The sequence below is a fragment of the Oreochromis niloticus genome, linkage group LG13 (genome assembly GCF_001858045.2).
Source record: "Oreochromis niloticus isolate F11D_XX linkage group LG13, O_niloticus_UMD_NMBU, whole genome shotgun sequence".
NCBI lineage: Eukaryota > Metazoa > Chordata > Actinopteri > Cichliformes > Cichlidae > Oreochromis > Oreochromis niloticus.
In genome coordinates this window covers 23,643,750-23,662,972 of record NC_031978.2, presented here as the reverse complement: position 1 = coordinate 23,662,972, position 19,223 = coordinate 23,643,750, and the positions used below count along the sequence as shown (strand labels likewise).

Below are 19,223 nucleotides of genomic sequence, written 5' to 3'. Positions count from 1 at the left end.
GGTTGTTGTGAGTCTGAATATTCCGCTGTAATGAATTTCTTCGTAGCTCTTTGGTTCATTAATCTCTGTCTGCTTGTTTAACAAAGTCGATGTTTGCAGCGTACAGCGCCGGTGTCTTTTGAGTGATTTTTAAGGCTTAGTGGAAGAAAAAAACAAACACGTGGTTAAGATTGAGCTGCGCTAGAGAACACGTAAGACGCCGATTAGCACCATGTTAGTATCAATCACTGCAGAAGATGAAGCACACGCGTTCAGTCAGGACTAATGCTGAGTATATATAGATAAGTCTTTGTAGTATTTTTATATGCATGCAAACAAAAGTGTGTCTCAAATGAAGCAATTGTGAAATCTCGTTGTGAGGTTCTTCTGACTCATTTAAAGAGTAAATGGATGAAGCTGCATGTACTAACAGCTTTGAAGTACTCGTGGAGAACAGAAGAACACCAGCTCCTTTCTTAAACACATTTCCCGGTTCTTTGAGCACTTGCAGACCACACTGAGAGAAAGCCCACTCCTCTTTAGGATGGTGCCGTTTCAGAAATGTCACGCTCAAACAAGTGATGACTAACTCAGTCTTGTGAATGCCACTCATGATGTAACCTAACCTTCCTAAAACTGATTAAAATTCCACTTCTGTGCATTTGAGGTGCCTTACCAAGTCTGCAGTTTTATCCTTGTGGTATAATTCACCATTGCTCTTTTATCTATTTATTTCCCCCCTTTTAAATGATGCTATATTTAGGCTTCAGATTAGGTTACTGTAGATAAAATATTTATGTGGGTTTTCCTTATTTAAACAGCCAGGTGTTTGACTTTTTGAGTTAAATATTGATATCATTGTCCTGTTAATCTGTGCTCCTGCTGTGTGGCACGAAGCGATACTTCGAGGCAGTTGTAATGGAGGGAAAGTCGATTAAATAGATGAAAACATGTGAGGTGAAGAAAAGCAGATTTATAAAGGCACAAATGGCGAAGGTGTGTACTCTCGAAACGTATATCTTTTTCAGCTGAAATAATAAAATAATGTTGAAATAAACACATGTAAAAATCAGAACAGCGGAGGGCTTTATTACTGTGTCACATCCTTTTAGCTGTTTATGGCCACAGAATCCACCTTTGCTTGAATAAAGCAGTCACTTCTCACAGCTCTCGTTTCCTGCTGGGAGAAAACGGAGCATGAAGGACTACTGGCTCCTCATAAATCTGTTCGCAGCATAAAATTGCTGCGCCGAGGCTCTGTTGTATCAGAAATGTGGTTTCATATCTTATTCCAATATTTGTTATCAAGCCTAAGTGGCTGCGCCGTGTGTACGGCTCGCAGTTAGGAAGTCGTCAGAGCGCTCTGTCGTTATTGAAGCCGAGGCCTCGGACAGCGGGAGTCACCCTACCTAAAGTCTGGGGGGAGTCGAGCCTCTTGCCTTCCTCAGAGAAGAAAGGGATTCCTTTATTCCCCCAGTCGGGAATGTTATTATCTCCATAACTGATGAAATGCTACCCGAGGAAGCTTTTTATTTCCCCCCCTATTTTATTACCTGACAATCCGGCAGCGTCTTACAGTATGCATTTCTTTCATTCATTGTCTTGATTGTGCATTCACAGCGAGACCTTGATTGCTGCTTCTGCTGTTGTTATATTTGAAACTGACTCGAGCATTGTCTGAATTTGCTACCCGCAGGCTTGTTTTCTGGGATGAGGTGCTTAACTTATTTTTTTATCCCCCCGTTCTCTCCTGTGTACGGCAACTTATTCTAAACTGAATCACAGTCAATAAAAGTGTTGCCAGTTTTCCATTATAATTATGTTACTATTTTTTTGTGCATATGCTCTCAAAAAATTACTTTAATTTCCCTCTGGAAACAGAAGGAAGCACATGAGCATTTGGATGTACAAAGCAGGGAGGAGGTTTGCGGTAATAAACAGTAACGCTGTGCAATTCTGCAAATTTTGGTATTGATCCAATACCAAGTAAACACAGGGCCAGTATTGCCAATGCCAATATCGATCCTGATACTTCTAACCTATAAAGGCAGCTTATGTTGGGGAGAGCAGTGTGCATTTCATCCATTTTTCCCATTTCCAAAAAAGGTGATCTATTTAACACTATTCAGTGTTAAATAGATCACTTTCAAGTATTGATGCTATCACGTTAATATTGATCTGATACCAGTACCAGTGTTGGTATCGATGCTGTTGATATTTGGATCAATCTGCTCACCTCTACTAAACAGGTCCTGCACTTCTGGCTGCTTTCAAACTTTTTGCACATGCTCTCTGGAAAAGACGTGGCAGTAGATGGCTCTTAAGTGTGCGTGTGCCTGGTTTGTGGCCTTTTCTGTCTCAGAGTAATGCCAGGTTGCCATGCAGACAAGATTACCACAGCGTGATCAGATTATGATCTGCCGTGGCTCACTTAGGGGGTGGACGTTGCAGATGTAGAGAGCGGGGGATGGTCAGTTGTTCGGCATCAACTGGGGGTTCAGTCATTACATGACGCTATAAAAGAGCCACGATCTTTAATAATGCATGTACACATACTGCTAGCATGTCATCTCAAAGGTAACTTGTTGCTGCTTGTAATTGTTTTGTGTAAAAGTCCTGCAGTATTAGGAGAGACATGCTGCCTGTGTAAAGAGGATGATTGGTGTGATCCGGTCAGATCTTTAGGTAACTGTTTTGTTTATTCTGTTACTGATTCTACTCTACTGTTGCCTCCCACTTTCCCCAGGTGACCTTTAAAACAGATCTGTCCACAGCTGAGGTTCACGATGAAAACATCAAAGGACCTCTAAAGGTAAGGCAGGAAAGATGGAGACCTGTTATTATTCAGTATTAGTAATGAATCCCTCCTGTCTGAATTTAAGACTCCTTATTTTATTTTATTTTTTAGCTTCACTCCTGTTTGTATCTAAGCTACACTTCACCCTCCCTTTGCTTAAAAGCGCACGGGGCAGCAAAGCATTAGCTTTGCGATTTAATTTCACTCAATTAAGGGTTTATGTAGCAGCAGTATCAGCTTCTCATTACTTGAAAAGACATCATTAGATTTATCACCACAATATAATAATAATTAGTGCACTGACTGGCAGAATAACAGCGGTGTATCCGTCCCACAGGTGGGTGCTGTTGTGGAGGTGAAGAATCAGGATGGAGTTTACCAAGAAGCCACAATCAATAAGCTGACCGATGCTAGTATATATACAGTTGGTAAGTCAATAACAAGCTGTCTGCTTTGCCTCCTTCCTCTCACACTCTTCTTTACTCTACCGCTACCTCATAAAAAAACATGTTTGCACTGACTGAAAATCCTGCATTCTGATTTGTGTTTCTTGGACTGCGAAGTTGCTACAACTTTGAGAATTTTAGTCAACATATTAAATAAGGGGAACTTCAACCAGTGGTGCCTCTGCAGTTTTGAATGTGTGCGTGGAAAGATTAACTGTGCTGATACTTTTGGCTGCTCCCGTATTCACCACAGCAGGTAGCTCCACATATTTCATTTGAAAACTGTATTTATTTATTTATTTAACACCTTATGCCCTTCCTGACGCATCCCCAGTGGGATTTGAGTCTCCTGCTGGGATCATTAGGCCAGTGTGTAAACCACTACACTAAGAAACCACAGGACAAATACTGGGCTGGACCTACTTTTGCTTTCTGAATTCCCTTAATTCAACAAGTTTTTGGAAACATTGCTTAGAGATTTTGGTCCATATTTACATGATGGCGTCAGCTGTGCATCCATAATGTGATTCTCCATTTCCCCATCCTTTCATGTTGTTTACACTGGTTTCTGACCCTAACATAGGACCAGGCAACACTTTTCCAGTCTTCTGTTGTCTAATTTGGTGACCCTGTGTGAACTGTAGGCTTAGTTTCCAGTTCTTAGGTGGCAGGAGTGACACCCGGTGTGGTCTTCTGCTGCTGTAGCAAATCTGCTTCAGGGTTTGATGTCTCTTTGTTGCCTTGCTATCAGCTTGAAGCAGTCTGATCATTCTCCTCTGACCTCTGACATCAACAAGACACTTTCCCCCAGAGAACTGCGGCTCCTTGGATCTTTTCTCTTTTTCAGTTCATTCTCTGTAAACCTTAGAGATAGTTATATGGGAAAATCCCAGTCACTTAAATCACCTTTCATCCTTGTTCTGATGCTCAGTTTGAACGGCAGGTCGTCTTGACCATGTCGAGCTGCTGCCATGTTATTGCCTGATTAGGTATTAGCATTAATGAGCACTTTAACAGATGATGAAGTGGCCGGTGGGCGTATTTGGCTAAATAGCGGAAACCATAAGTGTCTTTTTAGCAATTAGTATATAGTTAGCTAAAACAATGGATAATTTAGAGTATCCATGTGTGAATGCATGAAATTTAAACTAATCTTAACACCAGGGATTTCAAATACAGTCAAATGAACAGATCTGGATGTGCAGTGGTGCCATGGTGAGAGTATTGGAGCTCAACCAGAAGAACACTGTGGGCCAAAAAGAAGGTAATCGCTGTAATATAACACAAGATAGCAAGTGAGCAGTGCTGGCAATGCTACTTGTAGGGGGATGAAGTGTGATATCAATCATTTGCTCTATAAAAAGTTCAAAATAAATATGACAGGGGTGGTGAGAACCTCAAAAATCCCACATTTTAGCTTCTAACTGAACAGATTTGGTGTTGGGGTTTGTTTTTGGTTTTTTGTGCCCACAGTTTGTAATTGCGAGTCTGTCAAGAGTACACAGTTACATTGTTGGATAATCCAGAGTACACAGCATATAGACTTGCTGCAAAGATTTCCAGTCTCTCAGCAGCTGCTCGTCACTTAAGGGCACCCGTGGGGGTTTTCTGCGCCTTGAAAACACTCATCTCGGCACATTTTCATTCTTTTCATTCGCTGGTGGGGAAAACAAAAACATAACTCACTGCTGAAGTTACCTCAAGTGTTCCCCTCATTGTTGTCTACAAGTACGTTTGAACAATGAACAACCCAGGGTTTGTCTTTGCGATCCAAGGGACTGTTTTAAGAGTCCTTGAGGTCATTATTATTAAATTTAATGTTAGATTTAGTGCTGTTTCACATGTCAGCGCATATTACAAATGGCTGCTCATTTATGGATAAAATATCAGAGAGATATGAATTAAATTGAGACGCTTCTCCTCACGTCTTTATTTTGCTGTTTACTCGGCTCTGTGTAGCAGAGGGTCCTTGAAGCTCGAGTAAATCTGTGAGCTGAAAGTAACCTGCTGGAGAACGTATGAGCCTTAAAAGATGAGCATCATTTATTTGCAGCATATCTGAGGCGCGATGGCATTTTGTAACTGAGACAGGAGTCTGTCTGTGCTTGAGTTTGTTTTTGTGTGGGCGCGGGGGTACCGGTGGGCTCGCAGCCTAATAGTTGGTGTTTTATCTCCGCAGTGTTTGATGACGGCGATGAGAAGACCCTGAGGCGTTCCTCCCTCTGCCTGAAAGGAGCGCGTCACTTTGCGGAGAGCGAGGCAAGTATCGCGCTGCCCCTCAGTCCCATAACAGCCTCATCTCTGCTTTCTGGGGAAATGAAGCTCATTTTGTGTATAAATCCATTTATAAGTGTGCGAATAGAGGGTAAACCTTTTTGTCCGGTTGTGTTCTCTCCACCGCAGACACTTGACCGACTCCCTCTCACCAACCCCGAGCACTTCGGCACACCCGTCATCGGCAAGAAGGGGAACCGCGGTCGGCGATCAAACCCGATGTGAGTATCGTCCACGGGTCTCTGTGCTCAGTCCCGCAGCGCTCATATTTAGCTTCATTTTATCAGAGGCCTGTGATGCCAGTGGGAAGGTATTTTCTGTTCCGATCCTCCGCCATCAGTAACAGGCTCGCCCTGCTCTAAGTGTGCTGACAGCATTTGAAATGAAAGATTTACTCTCATCTCCATCCCCTCATAAAGAGCCCCCGAGGCCTGGAAGGAGAGAGAGCCTGCTCGCCTCCTCCAGCTCCTTAATCATAGCGGGCTCCCTGAGTGTGTGTGCATGCATGCTGGAGAGGCAGGATGAGCGTGGCACAGTCCTGCTGAACGTTATCTCTTTATTTATTTATTTATTTAATTTTCCCTGCTTTGACTCTAATGTTGCAGTGAGTGTTTTATGCTCTGATGTCCCTGCTCCTGGGAGACGGCACAGTTTTCATCGGGGGAATAGGAACTGCTGAGGGTCTTTTTTTCTTCTTCTTCTTCTTTTTTTTGGTGCTGTGTATATTCGTAGCTCCTCTCTGGTATAAAGAGGACACTTGGCTAGATAATCTTATTCTCTTGCTAATGGCGCCCAGAGAAGTCAATATTACTCTAAGCATTGATGCAATATTGACTCGGAGCAGTCCCAGCTGCACATTAGCACCTCGGACCTTTTGTTTCTTTAGTGTGCACTAATAGTGTTTCAGCTTTTGAACTGCAGGGATTGGCTGCTCTGTAAAGATAGCAGCCACAAGGCCTGTTTTTAAGTTGTTGTTTAAAAAAAGGGAGGGGGTGTATAGTTTGACTTTTTGGAAAACATGCTAATTTGCCCTCCTGAGTTAAATGAGAAGAGAAATATGCATTAACATAAACACAGGAAACAGAGAAAATAAGTTTATGTAGCTGTGAGTTTGCCAGACGACAGAGAAGGAGTCACTGACCATGCCAAGAAATAGACGAGCTGTTAATTAATGATATTTTTAGGTTGTTTTAAGGCTTATTTTACTTTGTTTTTTAAGGAGCATAAGGAGAGCTGTTACCCGTGTTGTTTGGTGGTAAGAGTGCCATCAATCCTCCTCCTCCAACAGGAAAAAGCGAGTGTATCTCAGAATGTGTTTATTTAAATTGCTGCCTTTAAAAGCAACAACAACTGTAAAGCAATCCCTGCAACATCAGTCTTTACAAGTGGAGAAAACTTTTGTTTTTTCCCCCTAAATGAATAATAGTCTGTGCCTCATTGAAGAGCTAGTGTTTTCTTTGTGACTTTGATTCACAGCTTAGTTGTTGTTGTTGTTGTTGTAATAGTAGCAGCCTGGCTGATTTACTGCTCTTGAGTCGTGCCAAATGCTGCGTGTGTGTATATGTACATAGAGCTGTGCTCAGAGCTGGCCCCGTGAGCCATAAAAAGAGAAAAGCAGGGTCTGTTTGCCTCTCGGTGCTGCCTGCATGATCACTCAGAGACGAGGCTATCTGTCAGGGCTCTGCCCGAGCATCAGGAAGACTGTCAGACGGCACACAGCGAGCCGGCTCCTTCTTACCCACCGATCCTAATGAGTGAGCTCATCAGTAGAGGCAACCTTATGTCTCACTGTGCTAGATGATGATAAGACAATGATGGATTGTTAGGTGGAGACTGGTGGAGGTGTTGTTTTTAATCTGAGGAGCAGTTAAATGATGGCTTGTTTATGAGAAATCATCTGCCTCCCCTGATTTTTCCTTTTTTTTTATTGAGACATGCAGTTTTCTGTAACTGAAATATAAATGGAATACGACCATTCATGCCGCCTCTTTATTATATTATATTGCATAACACAGAGAAATGCAGCAAATACTCAGAATCAGATTCTTTACTTAGGAATGTTTGGCATTTTTGCTAAGTGGCTTTTAAAATCAACAGCAGCTCTCACGTGATATTACTTGAATTCGTGTAATGAAGGTAAAACGGTGTAAATGGTGTAATATGTGAATGCTCGCTGTGCCGTTCTGTAGCGAAGTCCATTGAGCAAAGTCTCTCTTCCTCCCACAGTCAAGAGGAGGAGTTGTCCTCATCCTCCAGTGAAGAGGAGGAGAGCGATCAGCGGCAGAATGAAGACCTGTTCGGCAAGGTGGTCTACGTGGAAGGGGTTCCCACCGGGGACAAAAAGAAGACTACGTGGTATCCTGCTCTGGTGAGCTGATAAGCTTTCCTTCCTTTGCTGCTCTCTGCAGCATCGCTGTGGAGGAACGGGGGCTGCTGCTGCTGCCGGGCTTCCAGTGAAGTCACGGCATTATGCCGTTTCATCAAAACGCCTGCTTATGTAACCTCAGCACTCAGCAGGATTATGTTATTGTGCTAGAATTCGCCTTCCATCAAATGCTGTAATATGCATGTAATAACATTTCATAGCCAGACAGACTTCATGTTCCATGAAGAACGAAAAAGAGCTCAAGTCTTATTTTGCAGAAGAAAAACCCCCCGACTTGTTTTCCATGATGTGTGCGAAATGTCAGACAGACATCAGTTTGATGTCTTCAGTCTCTGCCTATCCATTTCCATCCACCCAGCTGTAACTCTCAGTCACCGTTAGCGCACAATGAAATAGTGACAGGCCTTGTTTGTTTGTGTAAGTGTTACAAGTAGAACTAGGAGAATAGGAGAGGGTGGGGAAAGCTGTCCCTTTTACTGTGTAGTCAGCAGGGGCCCCGCCTCCAGGATTTGTTGTTCTTGGCTTGCTACTGACTGAGCTCCATGCTGCCTCCTTGTGACAGCTGAGAGAAGTGCACTGCACAGTAGCCTGTCATTGTTTACACTGCAACCGTATGGCAGAGGGGTGGAGTAGGTACACTGGCAGCTGTCTCGTGCAACAGATGATGCGCGGCTGTGACAGACAGGGGCTCTTTTGAGTGGCCTTGTTATGTAAAAGTTATAAGACACGAGCGTGCACGTGTGAGCGGATGTGACAGAGCTCGAAATCACACAGCAGACGTGAGTCATGGACCTGAAGTGAAAGCATCCAACCCCGTGAGCCCGAGTGTACACACGCAGGCCTGCTGGAAATGTGCTGCCTGCTTTGGGTTAGACCCCGGCAGGAATAGCAGCCCTCACTTTAGTCCTCCTCCTCCTCCTCCTCAGCTCCAGCTGCTAATGATGCTGGCGGGTGCCCACCCCTCATCATCTCTCGCTCTTCATCTCTCCTGCTAGTTTGATTTTGTATCATAGGCAGCACGTTTTGTAATCAATCAGTGTGGCCTTTTGCTGAAACCACTTTAGTCATTAAGTCATTCTCTGATACACCCCCACCCCTCCCCTATTCTTCTTCTCTTTATTGCCTCAGCACCGCCTCATGTGACCTTTTTCTGACTTTCTCTTGTTTCTGTGCAACAAGGTCATCTCCCCCGACTGCCACGAAGACATGACCGTAAAGAAGGACAACATCTTTGTGCGCTCGTTCAAGGATGGAAAATTGTGAGTCATTAATAATTCGCCCAAAGCCACATTTACATTCTGTTGTGTTAAGCTGCTTCTGCACTAATCATTATTAGTAGCTTATCCAGCATAATTTATGATGCAATCAATGAAAAGTGAGACAGAGGGAACTTGGACCGCTTGTTGGCCACAAAACTAAGATGTAGTAAAGCTGTGGCATGCAGATGCTTTGCGCTGGCCCTTGATCGTTTATATAAGTTGTTCTTGATTCATTTTTGTTTGTAAGTCAATTTGCACACTAACCATTTAATACTAATGTAAAGTACGGCCATTGTGGATCTGTCAGATAACATTTGTATTTCTTGACTAATTAATTGTGCGTGTGTTTAGTGAATGAATGCAAATCTCCATTGATTAGAGGAATATAGGCTCATATAGGCCTCAAGCGCACAGCCTTCCTCAGCAGCATCGCCTATTGTTATTTTATTTGTCCTGAGGCTGTGAGCTACTGGTGAGGAGAGGTAGTGTAGCTTCCCTGCAGCCTGCCCTCGGCATGGAACCACACAGCCAGATTGTTTTGTCTGTGGTAAAGAAAGAAATAAGTCCTGTCAAGAGTGTGCGCTCAGCTGGCGGTTGTGTTACTGCAGCCTTTCTTCATGTGGGTAGAAACATAGCCCACACTCAGCATAAATTAATCTGGCGCTTGTTCGCCCGCTCCAAAGACTACTCTCCTGTCTGTTTGAATTCCCGCAATGACTAAATACACTTGCTTCAAAAGGAATCCTGAGCGAGTCGCCGGCTTGACCTCCTTAATCTGCGGCTGAAGACAAATTTGCAGCACAGGAAGTCTTATCTCTTGGTTAAGGGTAGAGCTGATGAAAGGGATAAGATAAAGAATGATAAATCGGAGACGAGCTGGAAGTTGTACGGCTGTGAAGTATTTCCTCTCTGACCGAGGGCACCCTGTGAAAAACCTGTGTGGTGTTTTTTTGTTTGCAAGTGGAATCGCATTGGAGTACTTCTTCTTTCTGCTCTGCAGCTATTTGATTTAAGTCGCTGAAAGCGCTACTGTGCATCCAGGTGAGATTGCAAGAAGCAGCAAATGAAAGGAGGAGGAAAATCTATATGATTGTAATGAGATTTTTCAGTTTGTTTCCGCCTCCAATCGGTTTGCTCTCATATGCATGAAGCAAAATTTCCAACATGTTGTTACGCATAGCATTTTTAGGGTGTAGTAGCGAGACATAAGAAAACACATTTTAAGCACATTTGATTGCTGAGTGTGCATCCTCTCTGTCGCTGCAGTGCTGCGTGATTTCCTTTAGCCCTTCTATTGCTTTCAAGTGCCTTTCCATTCTTCTGCACACACTTGTCACTGTTTATTATTCCACTTTTTATCTTTTCTGACGACCTCTTCTCAGCTATTATCAGACTGGTGTGGTTTGTTTTTTGAACAAGGGGTTTACATCCATGGGTCACGTGACCTCTCCCGCACAGCGCCCGGGGTCAGTGTGTTCGCTTTCCTCAGGAGAGTTGTGTATTGTTACTAATAACCATTGAACATGGCTTTCAAAAAAAACAAAAAACAATGGCTTGGAAAACATATTTTGAGGGAAAGGAAGGTCATATCCAGGGGTGAGGCGGGAGTTGTCAGGAAGTGGTTTTACTGTTTCCACTGTTACTACAGCAACCAGATCTGACAAGTCTTTTCTGTTTCCACTTTTTTTCCTCGTTCAGCCAGCTTGCAAACTTGTTTTTCAAACCGCAACAGAAAAAGACAGCGTAATGAGCGTGAGCGGGTTTTAAACCTCAGCTAAACAAACCTGCACGTGGCTCCTCCGAGTTACAGACAGGTGTCGTTGTCAGTGTTTGTAGTGATTATCTAAGGAAATGCCAGGAAACTGAGCTGTTCTCTCAGTGTGAGGTCGTTTAGCTTTTATACACTTGTTTCTTTAAAATTTCACTCCATGACAAATCTAGTCATTGGATCTGCTCAGCTGCCTACAGATACCACAGCAAATCGCCTCACATTGCTCACAAGCCAAACCTCTGACTGCTTTCAGCTTACAAGCTCCACTGATCCGTGTGTCTGCCAAATCGCCAGCAGCTGACTGTGCCCAGCTGCTTTAGGGATGCTGTAAGAAAGTAGTCTGTGACCGCTCAGGTTTTTGGAGGCTTTGATTGGCGCACAGCTGTAAGGTTGTTTTAATGAATAAGACTATAGAGCTCGGAGCTGTTTGGACTTTGTTTTAAGAAAACCTTTTTTTTTTTTTTTTTTTTTGCAGCATTTCTACTCCACACTTTCTGTGCACCTTCTAATCAGAGTTGCTGTATATTTATTTATTTTTTGCAGTTACATGGTGCTACAGAAGGACGTCCGCGAGTTCGACAGCAGCTGCCCTCCGAAAGCTGACGCAAGCCTCAAACCCGGTGAGTTTGAAGTCGGTGCTACAGAAGTGGTGCGCAGCAGAGCATACCTTTTATCAGCCGTCTGCGGGCCGCTCTGTACGCTGACACACTTGGCAGAAAACGCTCGCAGAGTGGAAGACCAGAGAAGTTTTGTTTTTGTTCTGGAGAGAACGCAGCGGTGGAGAGCTCCTGTCACTCTGCAGTCTATTTTTAAAGTCCTCACTAGACTTGTTATAAAAGTGCCACGTTATTTTTCATTTTATTTCAATTTTTTTCCACCGCTGAGCTCGTACTCGCGTAATTGCACTTAGCAAACAGCTTTGTATTATCCCCGTCTTGATATTCACAGGTGGTTGACTCACAACTGTGATATTTTCCGCGTTACAAAAGCGTAAAACAAGCATCTGCCGAGGTGGTTAGATACTGCTTAAACCCACCTGTGACACTGTGGCTGGATGCTTCAGCTGCTGTGCATCACTGTGCAAACACTGACAGGTTTTCATGCTTTCAGAGTTCCTGGTCTTTTCTTATACTGTAACTTTTATGTAGGCGTATTATTGTTATTGTTGGATATAGTGCAGAACACATTTTTAAAGTTATAAGTGTGTCTTTTGAGTGATGCACGCACAGCTCCAAGCAGTGTTTACGAGGTTCGATTAATCCGCTCTTTCTGCGTGTTTGACAGCGCTGGACGCAGCCTTGGAGTTCCAGAGGCAGCTGGTCGTGCCCAGCATCTGGAAGACAGAAGTGAAAGAGGAAAGTTCCAGCAGCGAAGAGGATGATGACGATGAAGAGGAGGAGCAGGAGGAGGACGCGAGTGGTGAAGAGGAGGAGGTACAGACAGCAGAGCGCACTTATCTTCTTATCCTACAACCTCCCAGATTTTTAAAAAAAAGAAAGAAAAAAGAAAAGAGCGAGAGAGATGCCAAACTGTCTTGTTTCCTGTCTGCAGGAGGAGGTGGAGCCGTTCCCCGAGGAGAGGGAGAACTTTCTGCAGCAACTCTACAAGTTCATGGAAGACAGAGGTGAGAGCAGGGCAGGGACCAGTGTGATGTTTGAGGTTTCTTTTCATTTGTGAGACGAGTTGTGAATTTTGTCTTCTTTTTTTTTTCTGTTAAAAAAAAAAATCATAATTTTCTCCAGCAGACAAACATGTTGTGCTGCTTTTCTTACCGCATCCACCTGTGCCTTCTGTTTCTCCTCTTCAGGAACTCCCATTAACAAGCGGCCGGTTCTGGGCTACAGGAACCTCAACCTGTTCAAGCTCTACAGGCTGGTGCACAAACTGGGAGGTTTTGACAATGTGAGTGCTACTGCCCGCCCCCGAGAGCAGTTTGATGTCGCTCTCGTTTCGTTTGGTGTCGACTCTCTCTGAATTTTGTCTCTCTCGTTGAGCAGATTGAGAGCGGTTCTGTTTGGAAGCAAGTCTATCAGGATTTGGGAATCCCCGTGCTCAACTCAGCTGCTGGCTACAACGTCAAATGTGCTTACCGCAAGTACGTACAGACGCTGCCTCCGCAGCTCGAAAGCTTTCAAAATTCAAAATCGTCCAATCGACTTGCTTTTCATCTTTGTGTGATTAACTCTGAGCGGCGCAGGTGTGTCGGCGTGCGCACGCTTCTGAGCAGTAAGATTAAACTTTGGAAAATCTTATTGGATGTGTTGAATGTCTCATCACGCAGGTACTTGTACGGATTTGAGGAATACTGCACCTCCACTGCCATCACATTCAAAATGGACCTCCCTTTGAAGCAGGGGACCAAGGGGGAGGCGAAACCCGAGGGGGAGGCAGGGAAAACGGCTCCTGCGTCATCAGTCTCCGAAGAGCAGAAAGCCCAAGTGGACGAAGAACCTTGCAGCACACAGCCCGTCATCTGCAAGGTGCATTATCCCGAGTGCTGTCTGTTATTTTAGCTGAATTTCTGCACACCTCCCATGTTTCTCATAATAAAGCGTCCTTCTCTCACAGGACGAGAAACCTGATTCGACCCCGAGTAAAACGGAATCCGAAACATCAAAAACCGAGGGGAAAGAGGGCGGAAACGATGGCGATGACGAAGAAGAGGACGGTCCGCACAAAGCCGACGCCGACGAGGGCTCGTCGACGGCTCGCCTCGGAGCCGACGACGTGAAGGAGGAGCACGATGAGGAGCAGGACAGCAAGGACAACTCTGGGTAGGTTCGCTGAAGGGATGCTCCCTCCTCCACAGTTGCTTTAAAAACAAAACGTATGGTCAGGGCACAAACATGAGCTCCTGCATGGAACTATTCCATGTGAAAACAAAATAAGAATGCAAAAGGACTCAAGGTATTTGCTTTCCTTGGTGGCAGCACGATGCTAGAACACCATTAGCAGATGAGGAGCAGTGATCCTTCTGACCTTAAAAGTACTAATACGCCGTATACTCTTACCTGCTAACCAGAGAGAGGAGCGCTCTCCTCTCTCTCTCCTCTAACTAAGCTCTTATCCACTGCCCTTTGTGCTATTATTATTCCTTGTTGCTTAGTCGACATCGGCTGGCAGAGACATCTTAGAGCACCAAAGCCTGACTGCTACCTTTCACCTGGCATGTCATGCTGTGCTTTCTCTCTCCCTCTCTGTCTCTCGCTGTCTCTCGCTCGCTGGGATTGTTTGACCATGCCGAGCCTCTCTCACTCAGTGCACAACATGGCTGTGCTCTTCTTGATTCCTGCCCTTTCCTGATCTCTCTCTCTCTGCCACCCTCTTCCTGTCTTTTCTCTCATCTTTTTGGCTTTCAGTGTTCAGCTTTATTTAAATGTTCCATGTGTGTGAATGTTGTCACAGATGCATTAACCCTCCAGTTGTGAGATATGTATATATCTTTATGTATACAGTGCTTGAGATGCTTTTAGAGGAAAACTCTGAGTGTTGGTAAATGGATTGTTGTACAGTTTGGCCTCAGCAGTCGCATTTTCCCTGTTGCTTCCTGTGATTAGCGCCGTCTGTCCAGCTCAGACCTGTTTGTTCAACCTCCACAGTGACAGATGTACAGTTGTGTTGTTTGGACTGCTGAAAGCTAGAAAACAGGTTCTTGGTTTACTGAGTCTCTGTGTCTAACTGAAGGACTGCAAAATTCCTGCACGTTATGAGGAGGTTATCTGTAGTTTATACCAACCGTGGCCACAGGTACCTGCTGATAGAAGACCACTTGTGACCTCTATGACAGTCAGAAGTCTCCTTGATCCTTCGGCTTTGTCGGGATCAGCGTCCTTGCAGATTATGAGTTTACAGATCCACTTGGTGGACAAGCCACAGACTGATCTGATCTGAGCTTTTCTGATCATATCAAACCTGTTTGATGTTTACAGGCTGTAATCTGGAACAGACCGGTGTTGTGTGAGGGTCACGTTTTCATTCCAGCGTCAGCACAGACGGTGTGTAGCCACTGAAACTAGCTTACTGTGAGCTTAAACGAGAAGGCGATGCATTAGTTGGAGACATCGATGAGTTATTGTTGAGTTCTTGCTGGACAGGTGCTTATCTTTATGATGAAGCCTTCTCAGCGGCTTTGCTGAAAAGTTCACTTGGACTGTTGACCTTTTGGCTTTTATTCATAATGATGAGCACTGCAGTTGAATTGTGCTCATTTTGAGCAAGCTGAGTCTTAATCTATGCGATATGTTTGGATAAAAATGCTCATCATGACTTGCTAGAGACTTCCATTATGTCAACACAGTTCACAGAGCAAAAATATTGAATTTATTATATGTGAAATCGGGAAAACACATTTTGCATCCCAGGACCAATAACTGTCATTTTTAAGGAATATTAATTCCATGGCTGCAGAAGATTTTCTGTCAGTTGGCTACTTGTTGGAGTGCAATTGTTTTTTTGTTTGTTATTTATTTTTCAATCAGGGGTGGAAAAGTTTTTAAAAATCAGTCGGCTCCTGGAAATTAGCCTGTCGGCACGCTCTGAGGAGCTAACTTTGGGAGGGACTGTGAGGCGTGCTGTGCTGTAGATGTCGTGTGTCGCAGCGGGCTGACTAGGACCTCGCAGCCGTGCTTCCTCTCAGTGCTGTAGCCTCGCTTTAAGTTGCTGCGCTGCCTGTCCCGTTGCGCTTTGCCGTGCTTACCCCGCCCCACGAGGCCCCCTGGCGCCTAAAACACTTACTGACACCCCTGCACCACCCCTATATCTCCTGATTGTTTCCCTCTAGCTCCTTCTTGTGGCTGCTTTGTTTCTTTACAGCGTGCGTACCAGGGTGAATGAGAATCCCCTGTGTGTGTGTGAGTGTGGGGTTAGACAGCATAACAGTAGTGTGATTTCTTATCATCATTAATTTTTACTATGAAAGAATAAAGAATGATGTGTTTTGTTTTGTTTTTTTGCTGAAACACTTCATGTACTGTTCTTTGACTGGCTTTTCTATTAATGATGCAGCTGGACTAGAGCTAAGGCAGCTTATGTTTCTGTGCAGGTGAAGGTGTAGTGTTGTAATGGGACAGGGAAAGGCAAGGGTGGAGCAAATAGACTAGAAAACAGGCTTGTTATAGCAGCAGGCAGCGAGTTGGGGGGTGGATGGGTGAGGGTGGTGGTTTTTGTGGTGTTATAGCCTAGGGCCAGGAAGTGCTGAACTGTTTTTCTTGCAGGGATGACAGCAGTCAGGAGGGGGAGGAAGGGGAGGAGTTTGAGTGTTACCCCCCGGGGATGAAGGTGCAGGTGAGGTATGGGCGAGGCCGCAATCTGAAGACGTACGAGGCCACTGTGAAAGAGGCAGACGTGGAGGGGGGGAGAGGTGCTCTACCTGGTGCACTACTGTGGCTGGAACGTCAGGTAAGACAGGACCTGGGGAGAAATCACCTAAACGTCTATTTTCACCCTAATTCAAAAGAAAAAAGACCAAAAAAATAAATTTTTAAATCCATCTCTTAACTCATGGGATCACCGCCTACGTGGGTGTCCCCGCAGCAGTAACCCTTCCTCACAATTCTGCTTCGTGTGAACCAGTGCCATGGTCAGCGCTCTGATTATGGAGAACACTGGGCCATCTAGTGGCAGAAACACAACTGAGTATCGGGTTGATGCGGATTCACTCCTCAGCTTCCTCTCTCTCAGTTTTGACCAAAATCCCCTGTCTGTCTGTCCCCCAGCTGTCTGTCTCTCAAACAGATCTACAGACAGCCTGATTTTTTTCTTTATTTTTTTTAACCAATTTGAACTCTTTTAACGATCAAACAAAAACTTCCAATCCTTCAATGTGATATTTGAATGTGAGCTAACACTGAATGGCCAACCTAAGTGCTGCTACACTCACCTCTACCTCTCAACCCTCTCCCCCCTCCCCAGCGGGTCAGGGTTAAACGCAGTGTTGAGTAGAGTGTTAGGGTACCATGACACAGAGGTTAACTAGTGCAATCGGCATTTCATCGTCTCAATGTTGTTGTGTGGTCCTCTAGCACTCTATAAAAGACAGTGGGATGTTCTCTGCATTGTGTCTGTTGTGTGTGATGTTGTGAAACTTTTTTCTTCCATCCCCCCCTCCCCTCCTCCTCATACGACCCACTTCCTCGGTATTGTGTGAATTCTACTGAATATGATTTGTGTGGTGGTCGGTGTTCTATCTTGTTTCTTTCTTCATCGTAAAAAGGTTGTGTCTTTTTTTCCACATAACACCATGGGATTTCTTCTCTTGCTGTTGAGGCTTACTGTGTCACAGCAATATGTCGGGGTCAGACAGTAGAAGCGTCTGTGTGGTGGTGGGTGGTGTGAGAGAATATTTCACAGCTCCTTTTTCAAAGTCCTAAATGATGAAACTCTTTCTCGTCTTTGTACTTGATTTTTTTCCCTTTTTTTTTCTTCTTTCTTTCTTTTTCTTTTTTTTTTTTTATAGATATGATGAGTGGATCAAAGCAGACAAGATTGTGCGACCCGCCAATAAGAATGTACCAAAAATAAAGCACCGTAAAAAAATAAAGGTATGACTTTGGACAGCCGGTGACTTTTATTAAGTCTTAAAATCCCGGTTTGGTGTCGTGAAGTGAAAGGCTGACTGACTTATGTTGACTTCTGGCAGAAAATGCAAGACAATTTGGAGCGGCTCGATGACAGGGAGGTCCTCGGCCCTTCGTCCAACGCTAACCGCGTCCCGCGCTCCAAGTGTGGCCTGAGCCAGGACGTCTTTTCCAAGATGGACGAGGGTGAGGACAAAGGGCCTCAGCAGTCTCCAGTCAAGGCTATAGAAATTACTTCTATCCTCAATGGCCTGCAAGGTAGCAACACTCATTAGCCTGTAGTGGTCATGCACACTTGCAGCAGATTAGGACCGCGTCACTCTGATGTGTGTTGTTTTGTCTGTTTAACGACCTAATGTAGCTTTGTTCTGTTTGCTTCAGCCTCCGAGGTGTCCACAGATGAAAGCGAGCATGAAGCTGAGGAGGGAGAGCATAACGAAGAGGATCAGCCAGGGGGCCGTCTCAGAAAAGGCCAACCAGAGCCACCGCAAATACCAGAGCGCTGGGAGGGCGGAGCCCCGTCCGAAGGGTCCAAACCCTGTCCTGTCACAGGAAAGACCCAGGACACTGTCAGTGTGGAGAGCCCAGACGCCGGAAAGCGCAGAAGCCAACCGGAGTTGGAGGGAGAGGCGAGCACGAGGAAGAGGAAAGCTGACAGCGCAGCAGAGAGGACTCCAAAAGGTCAATCCAAAGCTAAGACCAGGAACACCAGGAGTGCTGAATGGCTATCTGCGGGCTCTCCGAGGAGAGTGGAGGAGAGAGCAGCCGCTCCTGGAGAGGAGAGGGGGGCCTCGTCTAGCAGCAGTTCAGATGATGAGGGCGCAGCCGTGGCTGAGGCCCAGCCTGAGGAAAGTGAGCGAAGCCGCCCCAAAACCAAGGGGTCACCGACCAAGAAGTACAACGGAATGAAGGAGAAAAGCAAAACCAGCAGACAAGGAGGCTTCTGGGAGATTCCCGAAAAGAGAGCCAAAGTTTCTGGGAATGTAGAGGAAAGGCCCGCCGTTCGCCCTAAAGGACAAAAAGACGTGTGGTCCAGCATCCAGGCCCAGTGGCCAAAGAAGACTCTCAAGGAGTTATTCTCCGACTCGGACACGGAGGCCGCAAACTCTCCTCCCCCACCGGTGTCCTCATGTATGGAAGAGCCGAGCGTCGAGCAGGACGCGAGAGCCGAGGATGACACCTCACAGGAGCAGATGGAGACTGAGAAGCTCCGGGAGTTCCCGAGCAGCGGGAGCAACTCTGTACTCAACACGCCACCGACGACGCCAGAGTCCCCCTCGGGAGGAGGAGGCAGCGCCGTGGAAGAGTCTGGTCAAGCACAGCCTTCCTCCCCGCCTCCATCCATACCCGCTGACTTGCCTTCAGAGCCAGTTTCGGACACTCTTCCCACAGGGCCCGTACAGGAGGAAGTGACTGGCGGGCGCAGCGAGACAGACAGCAGCACAGTTGAGGTGGAGAGTCTAGGAGGAGAGCTGCAGGACGAAGGGGCGAGTTCCCCCTCGAAGGTGTTCGACGTCAGCCTCTCGTGCAACAGCAGCAGCAGCAGCAGCCTCGAGCTGAGCAACAGCAGCCAGCAGGAGAGCGAGCAGAAGTCCAAAGGTACGAGCGGCAGCAAAAATCTATTTTAACAGGTTTATTTTTCAGTGACACAACTCATTATTTTTCTTCAGGATGGAATACTGAGAAACAGAGGCTGACTACTCATTTCACAGTCCGCCTATTCCCTCACCGTCTTC

The 19,223-nt window shown here is 45.5% G+C and overlaps 1 protein-coding gene across 1 annotated transcript in view; it reads left to right on the top strand.

Annotated features, from left to right (window-relative positions):
* arid4b (AT-rich interaction domain 4B) overlaps positions 1-19,223 on the top strand; it is a 35,833-nt gene that overhangs the window by 13,348 nt on the left and 3,262 nt on the right. Inside the window, 18 exon segments of the mRNA XM_025897281.1 lie at positions 2,726-2,791; positions 3,114-3,204; positions 5,402-5,481; positions 5,626-5,717; positions 7,723-7,864; positions 9,062-9,141; positions 11,456-11,532; positions 12,197-12,345; positions 12,464-12,536; positions 12,720-12,814; positions 12,910-13,007; positions 13,194-13,392; positions 13,481-13,686; positions 16,126-16,261; positions 16,263-16,309; positions 17,367-17,451; positions 17,550-17,745; positions 17,869-19,086. Of these exon segments, the coding sequence (XP_025753066.1) occupies positions 2,726-2,791; positions 3,114-3,204; positions 5,402-5,481; positions 5,626-5,717; positions 7,723-7,864; positions 9,062-9,141; positions 11,456-11,532; positions 12,197-12,345; positions 12,464-12,536; positions 12,720-12,814; positions 12,910-13,007; positions 13,194-13,392; positions 13,481-13,686; positions 16,126-16,261; positions 16,263-16,309; positions 17,367-17,451; positions 17,550-17,745; positions 17,869-19,086 (3,130 nt within the window).